Source organism: Lepidochelys kempii, chromosome 17, assembly GCF_965140265.1.
Source record: "Lepidochelys kempii isolate rLepKem1 chromosome 17, rLepKem1.hap2, whole genome shotgun sequence".
NCBI classification, from domain to species: domain Eukaryota; kingdom Metazoa; phylum Chordata; order Testudines; family Cheloniidae; genus Lepidochelys; species Lepidochelys kempii.
In genome coordinates this window covers 157,425-176,178 of record NC_133272.1, presented here as the reverse complement: position 1 = coordinate 176,178, position 18,754 = coordinate 157,425, and the positions used below count along the sequence as shown (strand labels likewise).

Genomic DNA, 18,754 nt, shown 5'->3' with positions numbered 1-18,754 from the left:
AGAGGATGAGGTGGGTGTAATATAGTCAAAACAATTAGCTAGGAAGATGATAGAAGCATTTTGAATGGATTTGAGAAAATGGATGAAGCTGTAGGGATAGAATAAGAGGAATGGCTCTTCTAAGTGTTTGTCTGTGTGTAATATAGGTAGCATTGTATCTTCTCTCACTCACACACACTCACACTCTCTCTCACACACAGAGTCAGGAGTGATAATCCTACAAGAGACACAGAATAGCAAGGTTAGTCATTTTCCCTTTCCACAATACTCCTAAAGCTACGCAGATGAGCTGTGTGAGTAAGTAATATTCTAGTCCAGCAGCACTTCAGATTACGTGAAAAGATCTATGTAAATTCATATTGATATATTTGAGTCATTGAGAAGAATAAAACACCAATGAGATTCCGTTTGCTACATGCAATAGCGCTGCGAAAGCAGACAATGAGAAATATATTAAACATGCAAGACATTGCTAGAATATCTCCTAAATATCTGTTCTATTTTAATTTAAATACAGTTGTTTTATATTTACATAACTATAGTTACGTACCTTACAAAGGCCCTTAAAACACTAAGCACACATAGTAAAACGCTACAGGTAGGCAAATGATTTTCCTAGAGGAGGAGACTGGGACTAAAATTGCCTGCTACAAATCTCTGAAAACGTCTGAATAATGAATTGTGCAGGGAATGACTGGTTATTGTAGATGGGCTGTGCAAGTTTGCACAGGCAGTTATCCAGATCTTCAAAATACTGTTCTCAGTAGCTTGCTTAAAAAAATAAAAAAGAAGGCACCTTTGTCTTGGAGACTTATAGATAGGGCCCAGCCAAATTCATGGCCATGAAAAACAGATTTCACAGGGGAAACCAGTGTTTCTCAAACTGGGGTCCTGACCCAAAAGGTAGTTGCGGGGCAGGGAAGGTGTCACAAGGTTATTTTTTGGGGGTGGGGTGGGGGGGGTTGCGGTATTGCCACCCTTACTTTTGCATTGCCTTCAGAGCTGGGCGGCTGGAGAGTGGCGGCTGCTGGCCTGGAGCCCAGCTCTGAAAGCAGTGCCTCTGCCAGCAGTAGTGCAGAAGGAAGGGTGGCAAAACCATCCCACACCAGGCCACCCTTCCTTCTGCGCTGCTGCTGGCGGGGGGGCTGCCTTCAGAGCTGGGCTCCCGGCCAGCAGCCGCCGCTCTCCAGCCACCCAGCTCTGAAGGCAGCGCCCCTGCCAGCAGCAGCGCAGAAGTAAGGGTAGTAGTACCACAACATCCGCCCGCCCCGCCAATAACCTTGTGACCCCTCTCAGTTACTTTTTGGGTCAGGACCCCTACAATTACAATACTGTGAAATTTCATATTTAAATAGCTGAAATAATTAAATTTATGACCGCGAAATTGACTAAAATGGACTATGAATGTGGTAGGGCTCTACTATAGATGTGCTTTTGAACTATGAGAGTTGGGCAACATGGTTTATCTACAATGTTTTTTATAGTTAGTCCTTTAAATAATTTGCATCAAAAATGCTGCATCAGGAAAATTTAGGTTATTGACAATGCTGTTGCCTGCATTAAATTATTGCCACATCATTTAAAAGTCTCTGCATGGCTGTTTGGTTCCTTGTTCTATGCTAGACCTCCCACTTGGGCCTTGGCAAGCTGAACTGAATGCTGTTTTTTTGCCAACTAGTTAGCAATGGCTATCCCTCAGGACTGACACTTTTTCATCTTTTTCATCTATAAAGTATTTAGCATACTTTAGGTATACACACACTGCAATAAAAAACATGTACGGCTGAGTCTCAGAGCCTGGGCCAGTTGATTTGGGCTTGCAAGGTTTGGGCTGCAAGGCTAAAAATTGCAGTGTCAACATTCAGGCTTGAGCCTAAGCTCAGAGACCCTTCCCCCTCACAGGGTTTCCGAGCCCAGGCTCCAACCCCAGCCCGAATGGCTATGGTGCAACTTTTAGCTCTGAAGTCTGAGCCCCACTTGCCCGAGTCAGCTAACCCGGGCCAGCCATGGCCACGCTGCAAATTTTTATTGCAGAGTACACATACCTGTTGGGTGCTATACAAATAATACAGTTTATAATGTTCTATTTGTCCTTACATGGCAAAAGCTGTTCATTTGCAAGGTCATACATCTAAGAACTAAAAATGTGGGTCATGTTTATATGACTGGGGACTGTACCTCTGAAAGAGACTCGGGTGTCATGGTGCATAACCGCCTGAACATAAGCTTACATGTGGTGTGGTGGGTAAGAGAAGAAATGCTATCCTTAGAGGTATAAGCAGGGGAATATTGAGCAGAAGTAGGGTGTTACAGTTATCACTGTATACAGCATTAACAAGATCATTACTGGAATACTCTGCTCAGTTCTGGTGTCCATGCTTCAAAAAGGATGAGAACAAAGGGTTTCATAAAAAGAGCACAAATTACTCAAACTGTTTAACTTAACAAAGAGCAGGTTAAGAAGTGGCTTGATCAGCATCTATAAGTACCGTACCTGCATGGGGAAAAATTGCCAATACCAGAGGATTTTTTAATCTAACAGACAAAGGCATAAAATGGCTATAAACTGAAGCCAAATAATTTCTGACTAGGTATAAGGCACGTATTTTTAACATTGAGATTAATTAACGGTTGGAACAATTTACTTAGGGATATGGTATTCTACTTCTCTTGAAGGCTTTTTATCAAGAGTGGATGTCTTTCTAAAAGATATGTTGCATCATCACCAGAAGTTATGGGCTTACTACAAGCAGTACTTGTTGCAATTGTATGGCCTGTATTATGCAGGAAGTCAGACTACATGATCATAAGAGCCCCTTTTGGCATTAAAATCTAAAACTCTCTCGTTTACGGTGCTTCTGGAGATAGCTATATTTAAAGATAATTTTACTCTGTTATACAGATCCAGAAAACTTCTGGGTTTTGTTTTTTTTCTCGTTGCAGTTAGATCAGAAAGTGGTTGCAAGTGAGATGTTTAAGGGTAAAAAAGACAATTATCCTCAGAGTGTTCCCAGACTCTTCATCAACACTCGACTTGGTGAGTAGCACTCAGAAACCTGAACAGGGAATACTTGTACTTTTTTTCTCACTCTCTTTTCTCGTCATTTCTCTTCCTGCCATAGTGTTACTCCTGACCTTCTCTTTGGTTTCTCTTCTAGGCACCGAAGAGATAAATCCTAAAGTCCTTCAGGTTTTAGGAAATGAAACGATCAAGGTGAGACTGTGTGTCCTGTGGTTACTGTGAAGCTTCTGCAATGATTCAGTAGAAGTGAACTCTTTACCAAGTGTCTAGATTTCCTGACATGATGTATGAAGAATTCTACATTAGATTAGGTGGTATCTGTGATGATAACTCTGCGCTGAGGTGTTTATGTTCCAATTGCAAAAATTGTAGTTTTGAGGTGTGTGTAAATTTGGATTATGGTGTAGAATTTGGAATTGAAAAGGGTGTTTTCCTGCTGGTGGGGATGATACACAGAGATCTTTAGGTGAAAGGAGCTAGAATAGGCCAAAATGCATTATAGACATGAGTTAAATTTGGCCTTTCAACACCACTGTGAACGGGCTGGTATTATCTTCTAGTTGGTGGAGAAATTTAGGTATGGTTTAGGACCATCTTAAATCACATAGGCAGCCCTGAAAATATAAGGCAGAATGCTTGTCTGCCACCCCCATAAACTGTATGCAGTGTTGTTATAGCCGTGATGGTCCCATGATATTAGAGAGGCAAGGTGGGTGAGGTAATATCTTTTATTGGACCAACTTCTGTTAGTGAGAGACAGAAATGCTTTTGAGCTCATACAGAGGTGGTCGTCTTCCGGTCTCGGATCTGATATCTTCCATTGTTATATATAATCCCAAGCCTGAAGAAGAGCTCTAAGCTGAAAAACTTGACTCTCACCAACAGAAGTTGGTCCAATAAGAGTCAAGTTTTTGAGCTTAGAGCTCTTCTTCAGGCTTGGGATTATATATAACAATGGAAGATATCAGATCCGAGACCGGAAGACGACCACCTCTGTATGAGCTCAAAAGCATTTCTGTCTCTCACTAACAGAAGTTGGTCCAATAAAAGATATTACCACACCCCCCACCCCCTTTGTCTCTCTGACTCCCGTAAACTGACCACTAGTCAGTGCTTTCTACATTTGATGACAAGAAGTTGCCAATTAAACAGGTTTTGCTTTTGGAAATCATAACACTTGTTTCAGTACGCAGTTCCCGTGGTCAAGTATGACCGGAAAGGATACAAGGCAAGAGTGCGGCAGCTACTTCTCACCCAGAATGCCATCTTCATAGTTGAAGAAGCCAAAATCAAACAACGAATTGACTATGCCAATCTGACAGGTAAGGCAACTGCAGGACACATGATTTTTGCTCACTTAATGATTAAAGGTGGGCGTGAAGACTCCAGATGTTTGAGTGATCTGTACATAAGAAGGCAGAGTGTTAGATATAGAATAGTCTTTTCACTTTGATATCCTGAAATTGGGATTTCCCAGAATTAAGCTCCTACTAGTGCACATTGTAAATATTCTTTGTACAAGTACGATTTTTGGGATGATTCCACAGTTCATCAACTACATACACTTGCTACAAGGGAGTTTCAGTCTCCAAACACCAGCCAGAACAGTGTTAGTCCATCAGCTTTTTGGGACATTGTTTAGTTTTTCAGGCCTCAGGCGTTTAAAGATTATTGTTGGCATTTGTGTAAAAGTTTATTGGTTTGGATATGCTAGAAAAATGCTAACAAAGTCAAATGCTATTCAGAAATAATTGTACCCAGTTCAGCTCTTGGCTAATGTACTGTGATCACTACTTGGCTTTACCTTGCCTGTGAAATCTCTTCAGACCTACTTACTCCTACCCCCACCCCCTCTTAGTTCCAAAACTTCCTACAGTTCCAGACACTGCAGTCTGCAGCATTATTGCAAGTCCCCTTTCCTTCTTTCTCACCTAGTTGAGTAATTCACTACTGCATTGCTCCAGTCCTGACCTAACAGTCTTGTATTGCAGACATAGTTGCCAACATTTTAAAAAAGTTTTCAAGGGCAACACTAATTCAGGGGTTTGGGTCCCACAAGCCCCTATCATTGCAGGGCTGACCATGTGTTTATTTCAATGAAAATTAGGTTATTTTAATTTGAATGTCCTAATCTCGGGCTGCAAAATGTTTGCATTTTAGATTTTAATCTGAAACACTTCTAACCCCCAGTATATATTAAAAACCAAAAACACTCAAACCCTTTCAAAACAAAATGATATACCGCACACAGTTCTGGACATGGAAGAGAATGAACCATACATGACAGACGTTAATGCACAACTGGAAGGTGCTCAGATACTATGGTGATAAAAACAGTATAAAAACCTACGTACAATAGAATTTCTGCATACTTCAAATTACCTGGGTGGGCCCATTAGGGTGTGATTGGGGGAAGACTGTAGGTTCAGTCTCCCCTTCATCTCCATTTACATTTTAAGGAGAAGATGGCAGGTCTGCTCTCTTGTAACATACTCGGGGGCATTTGTCCTCATATGGTCCTCAGTGAAGTCCTCATTCTCAGGGATAACTTAGGCATTTCCTGACTGTTGTTTTATATTCTCAAACTTAGCAATGCCATTAATATATGTTTATATTTAATATAAATTTACATTTTGGTTTCTGAGCGATTTATTGGGAGATAGGGACAGAACAATAAGGGGCTGTTCCATTATCTTCAAATTGGAGCACCATACAACTTATTTGTCACACTCATGGAAAATTTCTAAAATGCTTGGAAAACTGATGGAGTTCTTTGTACTCAGTTCAGGCTTCACAAGGATCTAGTATGCAGACTGTCTAGGCGTCACAATATATTGGAGTCAAATGGCGTTTCTGTTTTGCAGGAATCTCAGTCAGCAGCTTGAGTGACAGTTTGTTTGTGCTCCATGTGCGCTGTGAGGATAACAAACAGAAGGTAGGGGAACCTCATCTGTGTCATTCACTGTCTCAATATCCGTAAGTGTTGAACGTCCCAACCTGTATGAAACAGCTGCAGGTCCTGAGTTTTGGGAAGAAGGAGAGAGGGAGTATTCAGAAGAGCTAGAGAGAAGATATAAATAGATGGAATGCAGGATGGTACCTAAATCTAACTTACTCTTGATTTGTCACCTCTTTCTAATTGGGTTGGGGTTTTTTTTCTTGTTTTTTGTCATTGTCCTGTACTACAGAGATGGGTTCCCGCATAGGCGCCGACTTCCCCTCTGCCCCGTGGGTGCCCCACCCCTGCATCACCCTCGCCCTACCCGAATTCCACCCCCTTCCCCGAAGTCCCGTCCCCGCCCCACCCTGCCTCCTCCCCCTCTCTTCTGGAAAGTCCTAAGCGCTGCCAAACAGCTGTTAGGCGGGGGGGCGGTACTGGAAGGGGGAGGAGCGGGGACACAGGACACTTGGGGTGGGAGGGGGGAACTTGGCTGTCAGTGGGTGCAGAGCACCCACTAATGCAGCACCCACAGAGTCAGCGCCTATGGGTTCTTGATGGATGTTCCAGCAGTTTGGATTGATTCTGTATCTTGGCTTATTACTGACAGTCTCAGAAGTGTTTGAGTCCATAGTGTGTATCGGGAGATTTACATTATGACATATATATGTCGTGGACTTCTCCAGCAAGTCAAGCTCATACAAATACAGACTATCCTGCAGGTCCATGGGGGTAATTCTAGGTTCTTATACACTGAAATAAAATCTGTTATGAATTAGTGATTACAAAGATCTTTTATGGCTTTTTTCAGGGAGATGTTGTACTACAAAGTGATCATGTCATTGAGACACTAACTAAAACTGCCATGAGTGCTGACAAAATCAATAATGTCAATATCAGTCAAGGCAGGTGAGTTAAGAAAGAAGTTCCTTTTTTGTTCTAAATAGGGTACTCTGTTCAAGCCTTGTTGGAAAGTGAAAAGAGTGTTACAGTTAATCTAAACAAATGATTGACTTCAAAACCTACTTAACTGTATGTTACTAATTACGTTCTCACAGAAGTAGCAGATCACTTGTCACTGCTGCATGATGAGACTGTAGCTGTACTGACTCATCATTACTTTTCTGTCACTGACAGAGTGATGCGTCACTGTGGCAACACGGAGCCTGTAACAATAAGGAGTACAGTAGTTCTTCACGTACTTACTCAGGTCCATTCCATGTCAGGTGTGTGTGCTCACCACATGCACTGGTGCTGGAAATTTTCCCCCAGTGGAATCCACAGGACCAGCTCCAGTGCCCTCTGGAGTTTTGCGTGTATCACCAGTACAAGGAACACTGCCAGTTTCCCTTGTCCCCCTCCCTGCCCCTTCAATTCCTTCTTACTGCCAGTGACAGTGCTGGAACATCCTCCTGCTTTGGCAAGGAACTTAGCTTAGGGACAGGGCTTGCCCCATGTCCCCGGACTTCAAACCGCTTGAGCGGTGCAAGAAGCCCATGCCAATCAACGATCCCCACCAGAGCTGCTTGAAGTGCCTGGGGGAGACCAACGTGCATGACAAGTATAGAATCTGAAAAGGATTTAAGCCATGCACTAAGAAGGAGCGAGACATAAGGCTGAGAGTACTGGTGCTGCCAACACCTTGGGATGACAGTCCTCTCTAGAGGAAAGCCTGCACTAGGGGCACTGCAGCAATCCCCATAGTCGCGGCATTGCTCCCCTGCACCGCAACGCTCAGCATCACGCCAGCGGTCTCTGGAGCTGTGCTGCCAGTCTTCGGAGACCACCCAAGTCCTCAGCACCTATCTCTGGAGTTTTGGCACTGGTCCCCAGACTCGTGGCAACGATCACCAGACACTCAGTGTCAGCCTCCTGAGGCACACTATCAGTCCCCAGAAACCCGGCACCAGTCCCTGAAGCCACAGTGCCGGTTCCCGCGGTCCCACTCTGTCACCGGAGCCCCGGCACCGATCCCCAAACTTGAGGCGTCCATCGCCAGAATACCATTGCCAATTTCCCCCGAGCACCATCGCCAGACATGTGGCACCCTGATATGGAGCTGCGATACCACTCCCCAGTTGCAAAGCACTGGATCATCTGGTATGTTGGGGAAACAGAAGCGGTGGCACCGACCTGATCACCAAGGGAAGACCTTCCTCCTCAGGCTCTGAGCATGAAGAAGTCACAGGGGCCAGGCGCACTCTGCAATGCCAATGGGTTTTCCCCCAGGGCTGCCAACAAGCACGTGGCCCCAGAGCCAGTGGCCTGCACCCTGGCAGTTTTGGAACCCATGGGGCAGTCTCCCACCGTTGCAGGGTCCGAGGTACAGCGCTCGGTGTCTGCGGCATCGGAAAGATGGTTGGCAACGGTCTCCTGACTGCCTCAGACAAGGGGTCACTTCAGGTTACTCAGGAGCCTCCACCAGCTTTGGATGAGGCTGCCCCAGCCGGGGAAGTGGAGTTGGTCCCTTCCCTGCTTCTAGCCTCATCTTCCTCACCCGATGAGGCAGGGATGGGACCATCACACGCGGTGCCAAGAACTACCTAAATATGTGGCCACTACACTTGGACTGGAAGCAGAGGAGTGTTGGAACCAGCTGACACCATATTTGACATCTTGGCTGTAGTGGCCCTATTGAGGGACAGACACCCTGCCTGTCTATGAGGGTGTCATAAAACTGGTCAAGGTCTTATGGCAGACCCTAGCCTCTCTGTCCCCTCTTGGAAAGCATGCAGAGAGAAAATACTATGTCCCTGCTAAGGGCTTTGAGTATCTTTATTTCCACCCCTCCCCGAGTTCTTTGGTTGTATCTGCTGCCAATGAGCAAGATAGGAAGGGTCAAACCAGTTCAACCCCCAAAAATAAAGACACAAAGAGGCTCAATCTTTTCCGCAGAGAAGTTTATTCAACTGCCAGCCTCCACTTGCGTGTCGCAAACCACCAAGCCCGGCACAGGAGGTATGATTTCAATGTGTGGCAATCCATGGCGAAGTTTGCAGACTCACTGCCACAGGAATCCAGGCAGGAGTTTCTGGCCATACATAAAGAGGGTAAGACTGAGGTGAGGGCTTCCCTCCAGGAGGCCTCTGACGCAGCCAACTCCGCAGCCAGAACGATGGTGTTGGCCATTTCAACAAGATGGGTATCATGGCTGCAGTCCTCAGGCCTTTCCACGGAGGTCCAGCAGTCCATTCAGGATCTCCCTTTTTTATGGATTGAATGTGTTTCCTAAACAGATGGTTGTATGGTCTGAAAGACCTTAGGGTTACATTACATTCCCTGGGCCTTTATACTCCTGTGCCTGCAAGGAAGCGATTTAAACCCCAGCAGCCTCAGAGATTTGTAGGCCAGACCAGATCAGAGCCCTACTGAAAGAAGCACTGGCCACATTCACCCAGTCGGGCTCTACCCAGTACACACCTGGAAATAAGCAGACACTTTGAGGTTGCCCCCAAGGGCGACCTCCCAGTCTACAACCAGGATCCAAGCACCCTTTTATTTTCAAATGGTCTCTTTCCCTACCTCCCTGCTTGGGCCACTATAACATTGGATCAGTGAGTGAGTGCTCAGCACCATAACAGTGAGATAATCTTCTCCCCACCCTTCCCTGTCCCTCTTCAGGGACCCTTCTCACGAGTTACTGCTCGCCCAGGAGGTGCATGCCCTGTTGTGGGTGGGGGGCCATATAGGAAGTTTTCAAAATAACGGAGAGGGAAAGGGTTTTACTCCTGCTGCTTTCTGATACTGAAGGCCAAAGGGAGTCTACAACCAATCTTGGCCCTGCAAGGCCTCAACAAATATCTCAAAAGTTGAAGTTCCACATGGTCTCTTTGGCCTCCATCATCCTCTCCCTGGATCCTGGAGACGTGTACGTCTCAACTTAAAGAATGTGAACTTCCATATTTCTATTTTCCATGGGAACAGAAGGCTCCTATGATTCGTCGTCGGGCAGACTCACTGCCAATTTACAGTGCTCCCATTCGGCCTAGCAACAGCCCCAAGAGTGTTTACAAAATGTATGGCAGTGGTCACAGCCTACCTCAGACATCAGGGTGTTCAAATTTACCCATACCTTGACAATTGGCTCATCAAGGGTCACTTGAGAGTACAGGTCTATAGTCCAAGCCACGTGCCAAGTGCTGGGCATGTTGATAAATGAACAAAAATCAACACTGGTGCCAGTGCAAATGATAAGAGTTTATAGAAGTCCTCGACTCTACTCGCACCAGAGCCTTCTTACTGGAAGCCAGATTCTTGTGCAGTGTTGGATCTGATTGTCTAAGTCACAACCCATCCGCTCAGCAAGCCCAGGTATCCTCAGACTGCTAGGGCACATGGCAGTATGCACCTATGTGGTTCAGCACGCAAGACTGCAATCTCAGACCACTGCAGATGTGGCTGACGTCCATCTACTCCCCAGTCAGGCATCACTTGGACAAGTTCCTCACAATTCCACCACAAATACTTACCTCCTTTGCATGGTGGTTGAACCCACACAATGTAACCAGAGGAGTTCCGTTTGCAACCCCATGGTCCCTGGTGTCAGATGCCTTGGGGTTGGGAGCCCATCTTGGTCCCTCAGGACTCGAGGCTTATGGTGCCAACAGGAGCTGTTGTTAAATATAAAGGTCAGAGAGCTCAGGGCCATCCATCTGGCTTGTGAAATATTCCTTCCCCAGCTCTCAGGCAAGGTAGTGCAAGCGTTGTCAGCAAACATGGGGGAGCGTGGTCATTGGCCCTCTGCCCAGAAGCCCTTAGCCTGTGAGACTTCTGTATCCAACACACTATCCATCTGGAAGCCTTGCTTCCCCGGGGTCCGGAACACCCTGGCAAATCGCCTTAGCAGGTCCTTCTTCTCTCACCGTAAGTGGTCCCTCCACCTAGAGGTCATCAGGACCATCTTCCAGAGGTGGGGAACTGCTCAGATGAACCCATTGACTACCAGGCAAAACAGAAAATGCTACCAGTTAAGTTCCCTGCCAGGTCTCGACAGCGGTTCACTATCCAATGCCTTTCTTCTATCATGGGCAGGCAACCTGATGTATACCTTCCCACCAATCCCACTCATCAACAAGGTCCTCCTGAAGATAAAGACAGACTAACCGTGAGTCATTATGATAGCCCCAGCATGGTTTTGCCAGCATTGGTTTGGCATGCTCATGGATTTAGCGGCGGCAGCCCTTTGGACATTTGCCAACCACCCTGATCTGCTCTCGTGGGACCCGAACCTTGCCTCCCTACTAAACCTGACAGCATGGATGCTGTATGGCTAAGCCTCGAGGAACAAAACAGAAAACCCTCCACCAGAGCAACTTGGCTAAGTAGAAACAATTCACCTGCTGGGCATCTGAATGGAACTTTTCTTCAGCTCAAGTCTTTTTTTACAATCCATTCTGGAATACCTGCTCCATTTAACGCACCAAGGTCTGACACTCATCAGTCAAGGTGCACCTGGCAGGCATATCGGCTTTCCACTCTCACATCCAAGGTAGATCAGTCTTCTTACAAGCAATGATGATGGACCTGCAGAAAGAGTCTTTCAAGGCGTTTAAAGAATCTCTTAAATGCCGCAGGTCCATGATCCGGTTCCCTAATGGGATCTCAACCTGGTCCTTGCCAAGCTCACTGGTCCTCCCTTAGAGGCCCTTGCCTCCTGCTCTCTTACATCTTCTGTGGAAGGTCGCCCTCCTTGTAGCCATCACTTTGGTGAGACGAATCTCCAAGATTAAGGCCCTGACCTCAGAATCCCTCTGTTACGGTGTTCTACAAGGACAAAGTCCAACTGTGCCCCAACCCAGCCTTCATGCCAAAGGTGGTATCGCAGTTCCATGTCAGTCAGGGTATCTTCCTGCCAGTGTTCTTCCCAAAACCATAAAATTCCAACAAGGAGATGCGTTTGCATATTCTGAACATCAGATATGCCCTGGCCAACTTTGAGCCAACCAAGCCCTTCTGCAGGTCTACTCAACTTTTCATTGTGGTGGCTGACAGGATGAAGGGTCTCCCAGTGTCATCTCAGAGAATTTTCTCCTAGATCACCACCTGCTTGTGGATTGAGCTACCACTGGAGGGACTCAAGAACCTGAGGAGAGAGCACGACCAGTCTGTCTATATGGTCCCGGTTCGGTCTGCACACAGGGAGGGTGGGTGGGACAGAAGGAGGGAACAGAATTGGAGAGAATATCCCAATTATACCATGCTTAGGACCCAGTGGTCTGAAGTTACTTGAGCCCAGGCATGGTAGAAATGGTATAGATGGTTCACAAAGGGAGGAGCAGGATCCGGGCATTGAACTGGTGCTCCATCCTTGGGCGCACCTTCAAAAGTTTGGCTTTGAGCTCAAAGGCTGCTTAGCTGAGCCCTAGCCCTGGCCGAAGGAGGACTGAGATTGGTGCCTCCTGTTACTCCTGCCGTGCTTCCTAGCAGAGGTCCCCAGTCAGGACATCTTTTTGTCGCACTATGCCATCACGCAGCAGGCTAGAGATGATGTTGTGTTTGGTAGAGCAGTGCTTCAGTCTACAACTCTGTGAACTCTGGCCCCTCCTCCTGGGGACTGCTTGGAATCACCTACTTGGAATTGACATGAGCAATCACGCAAAGAAGAAAAAACTTTTATCTACCTTTTGTAACTCTTGTTCTTCGAGATGTGTTGCTCATGTCCATTCCAAGACCCATCCGCTTCCCCTCTGTCGGCGTAATCCGGCAAGAAGGAAATGAAGAGGCGGCGGGTCAGCAGGGCCAGAGCTCCACAGCCAACCCGATGAGTATTGCTAGGGAAAAACTTTCTGACGATTGTGCATGCGGCATGCACGCACCTACTTGGAATGGATATAAGCAACACATCTCGAAGAACAACACTTAAAGAAAAACCTGTTTTTTCTTTGAGATGTGTTGGGTCATGGAATGGATATGAGCATTCTCCTTCCCCTGTGTCGGAGTTCTGGCAAGAAGGAAATGAGAGGAGGGGCACAGCGGTGTCCCTTATACCAGCGCATACATGGGCGATTCCGGATACCACTGGGGGAAAAGCTTTAGGCACCAGTGCATGTGGGGCACATATACACCTGACATGGAATGGACACAAGGAACACATCAACAGTTGAGACAGGCACGTAACCATTTTTGGAAGTATTTGCATTGTACTGTAGCATTAAGCAAGTGTTGCTGTGCTCAGAGACAGACAAACATTTCCTGTAAAATAGCCACAATTATACTGATCATGAACAAGTTGGGAGTTAGCTAACATACCACTTACAAACCATGTGAGGACTCTTCCTTTGTTTCTTTCAGCATAAAATTTACAATTGGGCAAGGCAAAGAAGGAATAATTGACTTTACTTCAGGATCTGAACTGCTCATAGCCAAAGCCAAAAATGGCCACCTTGCTGTGGTAAGTGTCTTCTGTTGTAAGAGTTTGCACTGCTTGAGAAGGAAAGTAATTAATCTAAATGTGTTTAGAAAAGTGGGTTTTAAATTATGGTAGACTTTGTTTTATACAGCATCCCTGACACACGTCAAGTCCCCTACACAACACGGGAAGCATTTGCATCCCAACCTCTCTCCCATTCTGAGACATTTGAGGGCAGCACACTTCTTTTCCTGCAATTACCAGAAATTGTTCAGATCTGGCCATGCTGCTTCTCTACCTGTAGTGGTGCAGCTCAGTATTCCCACCTTATCTGTTCCAAACCCACATTATAAAGTGTTGTTTTTAGAGCAGCAGTAAGAAAAAATACTTTACCCCAATCTCAGCTCCCCTCTGGGACTGAAATAGCCATATTCCGGCTTGAACAGGACTACTTGTCATACTCCTCCAGATTTGTTCCCCTCTGCTATCATGTCACAGCAGGCCAAATGGAGCAGTGTGAAGGCTCCATCTGTGAGACCCCCTTTCAGGAGCCACAGAAAGGGGAGCTCTCCCATATTTACAGCACAGAGGTCCTCACTGTGCCAGCTGAATAGAGCTGTCTGTTCTGCTGGTTGGGGTCCCCAATGTGCAAACATGCTAAGATTCCTCAGTGGAGGAACCCAGCAAATTGAACAATCCTTTCACGTCAAAGACTCTCCAGAGGTAAGTCCAAACCCATTGAATCTAAAGTCTCCATCCCAGTTTCAGACTGGTCAAGAAGTCAGTCCCAGAAGGGAAATAACTTTCCACCCCTCTCCCCCACAAGGTGGAACCATCTAAGATAGCAGCCCTACAGATTGGGGTTTTGAGGAGGGCAAGTGAGAGGAGAGTTACTTATTCACATAAAACAGAAGACTTTACATAACAGAATTGTTGGAATTTGGCCAGGACACTGAAACCAGCATCCCTTTTCTGGGCTATGGACACCTTCCATAGCCCCAAGTGGTCAAGGCCCCTGTTTGCTCTTATGCCTATATGATAATGTATCCCAAAATATTTTATGATTTTCAATCCTTTGGGACTGTCCATAGTGTTTGCCAATTAAAAAAGTTTATGTGGACTCAGTTTCTACCACATGGAACAAGCAAAGCAGATCTTCCTCCACTGATAACCCTGGTAGAAGTTCCAGGCTACTGGGGTAAACAGTTGGGAGTCTGCATGAGATTTAAGAAATACTGTCTCCCTGACTTCCTGCACTGGCAAATTGGTGCGTTTGCTTCCTGATTTACAGAATCTGGCTGAACTTGTTAGATCAGGACAAGTTCTTATTTATTCTGCATATCATACGGGGTAACTCTGCTCCAGTCCAGACTTCAGTATCTTCATGGGGTAATTGTTAAAAACGTTAGCAGTATCTTTGTTTCCATTCCACATTCTAGATTCTTTGCCTTTCTCCTCTTCAGGTTGCTCCTCGTTTGAATTCTCGATGATAACATTTGTCAGCAGGAAGGGATCTGGATTGCCTTTTATACAAGTGGCTGGACATAGTGGCCTGCAGTCTTTTTTTTTTTTTTTTTTGCTGCTTTGCTCATTTTCTTAATAGTTACCAAAGAACTACACTTCCATAAAACAAAGTGAAAACAAGAGAATGTAATCTGAAACTACCCCAAAAAAAGCACCTTCTCTTTCCCCCTCCAACTACTTGGGTCTGAGTTTGTTTCCATGTACTCAGCTGGCGTCAGGGGGTGTTAAGGTTGTCAGAGACCAAGCCCTGAAGTGAAATTACCAGCTTTTTCTCATCTGTCCTGATACATACATACGAAAGCATGATCATAAGAAATATAAAGTGGCAGATCTGTATTGGCCAACTCAATAAAGTGCCAGACTTTATCATCTGAGAACATTTTATGAAGAATTTTGCTTTGTCACTTTCTGATGCTTTGTATAAAAATAGTAAAAAGCCATATTATATAAATGAGTAAAACCCTGTAAATATTTTTTAGCTCAGTGGGTGAGTTGCACTATAAAAAGCAGAGAGTCTATGGGAACTTTTGAGCTTTTTAAAAACAATTATGGAGGTAATGTAGCAACTGTACTCTTTTAAAGCACTCTTCACGTGGAACCTGCCTTCCAAAGGTGTCCCCTTACCCTTTTCTTCTTGTACTGTAATGCCTGTTTCTTATGCCTAAACATGTGCATAAAAGACTGCCTCCTTTTTGCAGACACACACAACTCTTCCTCCCTCCCCTCCACCTGAAAGAGCATGTGTGTTTATTGGTCCTGGCCACATGGCTGGTATTGGTGAAAGATTCACAAGTGACCTGTTCTGTTAAAGCCCTTGGTCTCTCTGCCCAAGCTGCTATTTGCTGCAGTTACTCAGCAGCACTGCAGGAAAATCGCTGCATATTGGCAGGAGTACCCAGGCGTTTGCAGTCTCAAACACACCCAGGGCTTAGACATAGCCTTCCACAAACAAACACTGTTTTAAATGGAAACAGGTCGTTTATTCATCCCCACCTGGATTACTGCTTGGCCACATGGTGCCTGCACTTTGTGGAATCTTGCCATTAAATTCCATGCTATATCATTTTACTCTGAACTGTGTCTGTTAAAATATTCACCAAAACTGCACCAGGGGAAGAGAGGAAGAGCACTACTGAGAAAAAAAGCACTAAATATGAAGGGTTTGTTTGTTTTTTGTTATACATAAATTTAGGAGGAAAAAGCTTGGTGGTGAATGCTTTCTAGTAAACAGCTGAATCACAGTGAGATGCAACTGCCAGAGTCAACATTCTCCTGGTAAAGATAGGCTGCAAGGCACCATGTACTTGCCTTCTTTGGGGCAGAGCATGCCTTCACAATTCCATCTGTAATCATGGGACAGTGGCAGGCCAAACATGCTGCCATTGGTGTGCAATGAGCTCACTCTAATGCTTTTTTTCTACTTCATGTGCTATCAGATAAACACTGCCTCAAGCATGGAATGCTGTACACCCTCTAGTGTATATACTATATTAATGCTGTATACACTCAATGATGTAATCCCAAAAGTCTGCTCAATAAACTTTTTTTTTTTTTTTTTTTTTTACAAAAAAGCTGAAGCTTTATTTGAGTCATTTTTGTTTATTGTTAAGCATTTCTACTAAAGGCTATGTAACAGGTGAACTAAAGTGAGTTTGTTAGCAACTACCCTAAAACAGTAACATTCTTACCTTCTAATGCTGTGCCTCTAAAAGTATCATCTGGTAATCTTGTTGTGCCTGAAGCTTAACTTGTATAATTAGCGTCACTCCCCATGGTCTGTAACAATTTGACTGGGAAGGGAAGAAGTTTAGTAGTACATAAATGAGCCTAGTCCTGCTGTTGGCCATTGCATACCAATGCTGCCTTTGAACCATTCCCAGTAGGTCTCTGCTTGATGGAAGTAAAGCACCTAAGATGAGAAGCCAATCTGAGAGACGTGCAGATGAGTAAGCTGTGGTCTACGCTAAAAACTTTATCAGTATAAATATATGTGACTGAGTGTCGTAAGTAAGGCAACACCCATGAGGAGTAGTTTATTATCTAACCCCCTCAGCTGTAACTAGGGGTGTTAACATGAAGGATCTCCTATCATGTAGCTACAGCCTTTTGGGGAGGTGGTGGACCTATGCTAATAGGAAAAGCTCTCCAACCACTGTAAGTAGCATCTTCATTAAATGCTGCAGTGTAGACAAACTCTAAACCTGTGCCTTAGAGAAACATAAAACCTGTAACTAAGGAGAGGTGGGATGAGGAGAGAAAAAGCAGAATTTGTTACAATAGGCATCTTTCTCATAGTGTTCTGCAATGAACTAGTCTTAGCCCAATATTAGGCACTAACTTTAATCACTGAGCTGGAAAGAGACCTAAAATCCCTTAGTAAAATGTGCATGTAACAAAAGTTGAGGCCACAGTAAATAATGATGGTGGCCAGGTATTTATGACCTGACCCATTCAATAAAGTGGGCTCACCTGACTAACATACACATTTTAGTATAGCCAATAGCAATATTACACATCCAGGCATAAAGACTATCCCAGTTTACATGATGAAGCACTACAGGCTACCAAACAGTAAATTAGGCCTGGTCTACAATTCAGTTTTGTTGACAGAGCAGTGGCAGTGAAAACACTGATATTCTGCTACTAGTTTAACTCCACTCATACACTAACATAATAAAAAACCCTCAATGAGTGGTATAGGTCTTTTTGCAACTATGACCATGTCTACACTAAAGTTGAGCTACTCTGTGGAAAATTAAAGGTAACAAGATGGAATCTGGAGTCAAATGGGCAAATCACATGTCAATGGCTGCTTCACTTAGTCATAGCAGAGGCCATTACCCATACTCTAGTTAGACTATCCTCAGGAAGTCCATTAGATGCAGATAAGCTTCTTCCAGGTCCACTGTGTTAATTGATGAGCTATCACTTGACTACTTCATTCACAATGTAAGTATTACCAAAGGAGCAAACATTTACAACACAGGTAGTTAATATTCATAACTTCAGATACAAAATGGTGAATACATTCAAGTAGCATAATCATTCAACAAGTCAGCTTTTCCATAGACAACTTACATCCCCTAATTGCAACAAATCTTGAACAAAATATGTAACAGAGGTAGAAACAGTGATCTCCATGGTCATATCAGGCAGAACCAGTCATCAGCATTGGATGCATGCTGTCGGGAAGGGTAGTTGAAGCATGAAGGAACATATGAATCTTTAGTGCATCTGGCACGTAAATATCTTGTGATGCCAACTACAACACTGCCATGCAAGTGCGTGTTCTGCTTTTCAGGTGACATTTTAAACAAGATGCAGGCAATATTATTTCCCACAACTATAAACAAACTTGTTTGAGCAATTGGCTGAACAAGAAGCAGGGCTCAGGGGACTTGTAGGCTCTAAAGTTTTACATGGAGTGGGCTCCCTGCTTTAAAAAAAAACAAAACAAAAACAATTCTACAATTGTAAGTTCAACTTTCATGATACAGAGACTGTACTACAGTACTTTTATTAGGTGAATTGGAAAATACTATTTTTTGCTTTTTACAGTGCAAATTCATCAAAAATATAAAGTGAGAACTGTACATTGTATTGTTATAATTGAAATAAATATATTTGAAAATGAGACAAAATACCACCAAATATTGGTTGAACACTGTGCTTAATTGCATGATTGAGATTAATTTTTAGTCATTTGATAGCCTTAGTGTGTCGTAATGTTCTAATTCTGGAAAGGGCTGGTGGGAGATAGCTCTGAGGCAACAGAGAGCAGCTAGCTACTAACCCTGCATTTGTTCTAGGTAACACTTACAGGAGGTATTTTCTCCCACTGTACTTCATGGCCAGCTTCAATTTGCCATTTGACCTGTATTTCTTTCTATAGCATCTGGCAGGATCCAGGTTTCTTAGTTTA

General features: G+C 44.5%; 1 protein-coding gene across 5 annotated transcripts in view; it reads left to right on the top strand.

The window, feature by feature from the left end:
• The window catches only part of MYO1C (myosin IC), a 122,885-nt gene extending 104,593 nt beyond the window's left edge, over window positions 1-18,292 (top strand). For all 5 annotated transcript variants that reach the window (XM_073315956.1, XM_073315957.1, XM_073315959.1 and 2 more), the window contains exons 26-32: window positions 2,944-3,037; window positions 3,159-3,214; window positions 4,209-4,344; window positions 5,887-5,957; window positions 6,772-6,869; window positions 13,251-13,350; window positions 14,772-18,292. In XM_073315956.1, coding sequence (XP_073172057.1) covers window positions 2,944-3,037; window positions 3,159-3,214; window positions 4,209-4,344; window positions 5,887-5,957; window positions 6,772-6,869; window positions 13,251-13,350; window positions 14,772-14,798 — 582 coding nt within the window. In that variant the 3' untranslated portion in view covers window positions 14,799-18,292. The remainder of the gene's footprint in view (window positions 1-2,943; window positions 3,038-3,158; window positions 3,215-4,208; window positions 4,345-5,886; window positions 5,958-6,771; window positions 6,870-13,250; window positions 13,351-14,771) is intronic.
• The last annotated feature ends 462 nt before the right edge of the window (window positions 18,293-18,754 follow it).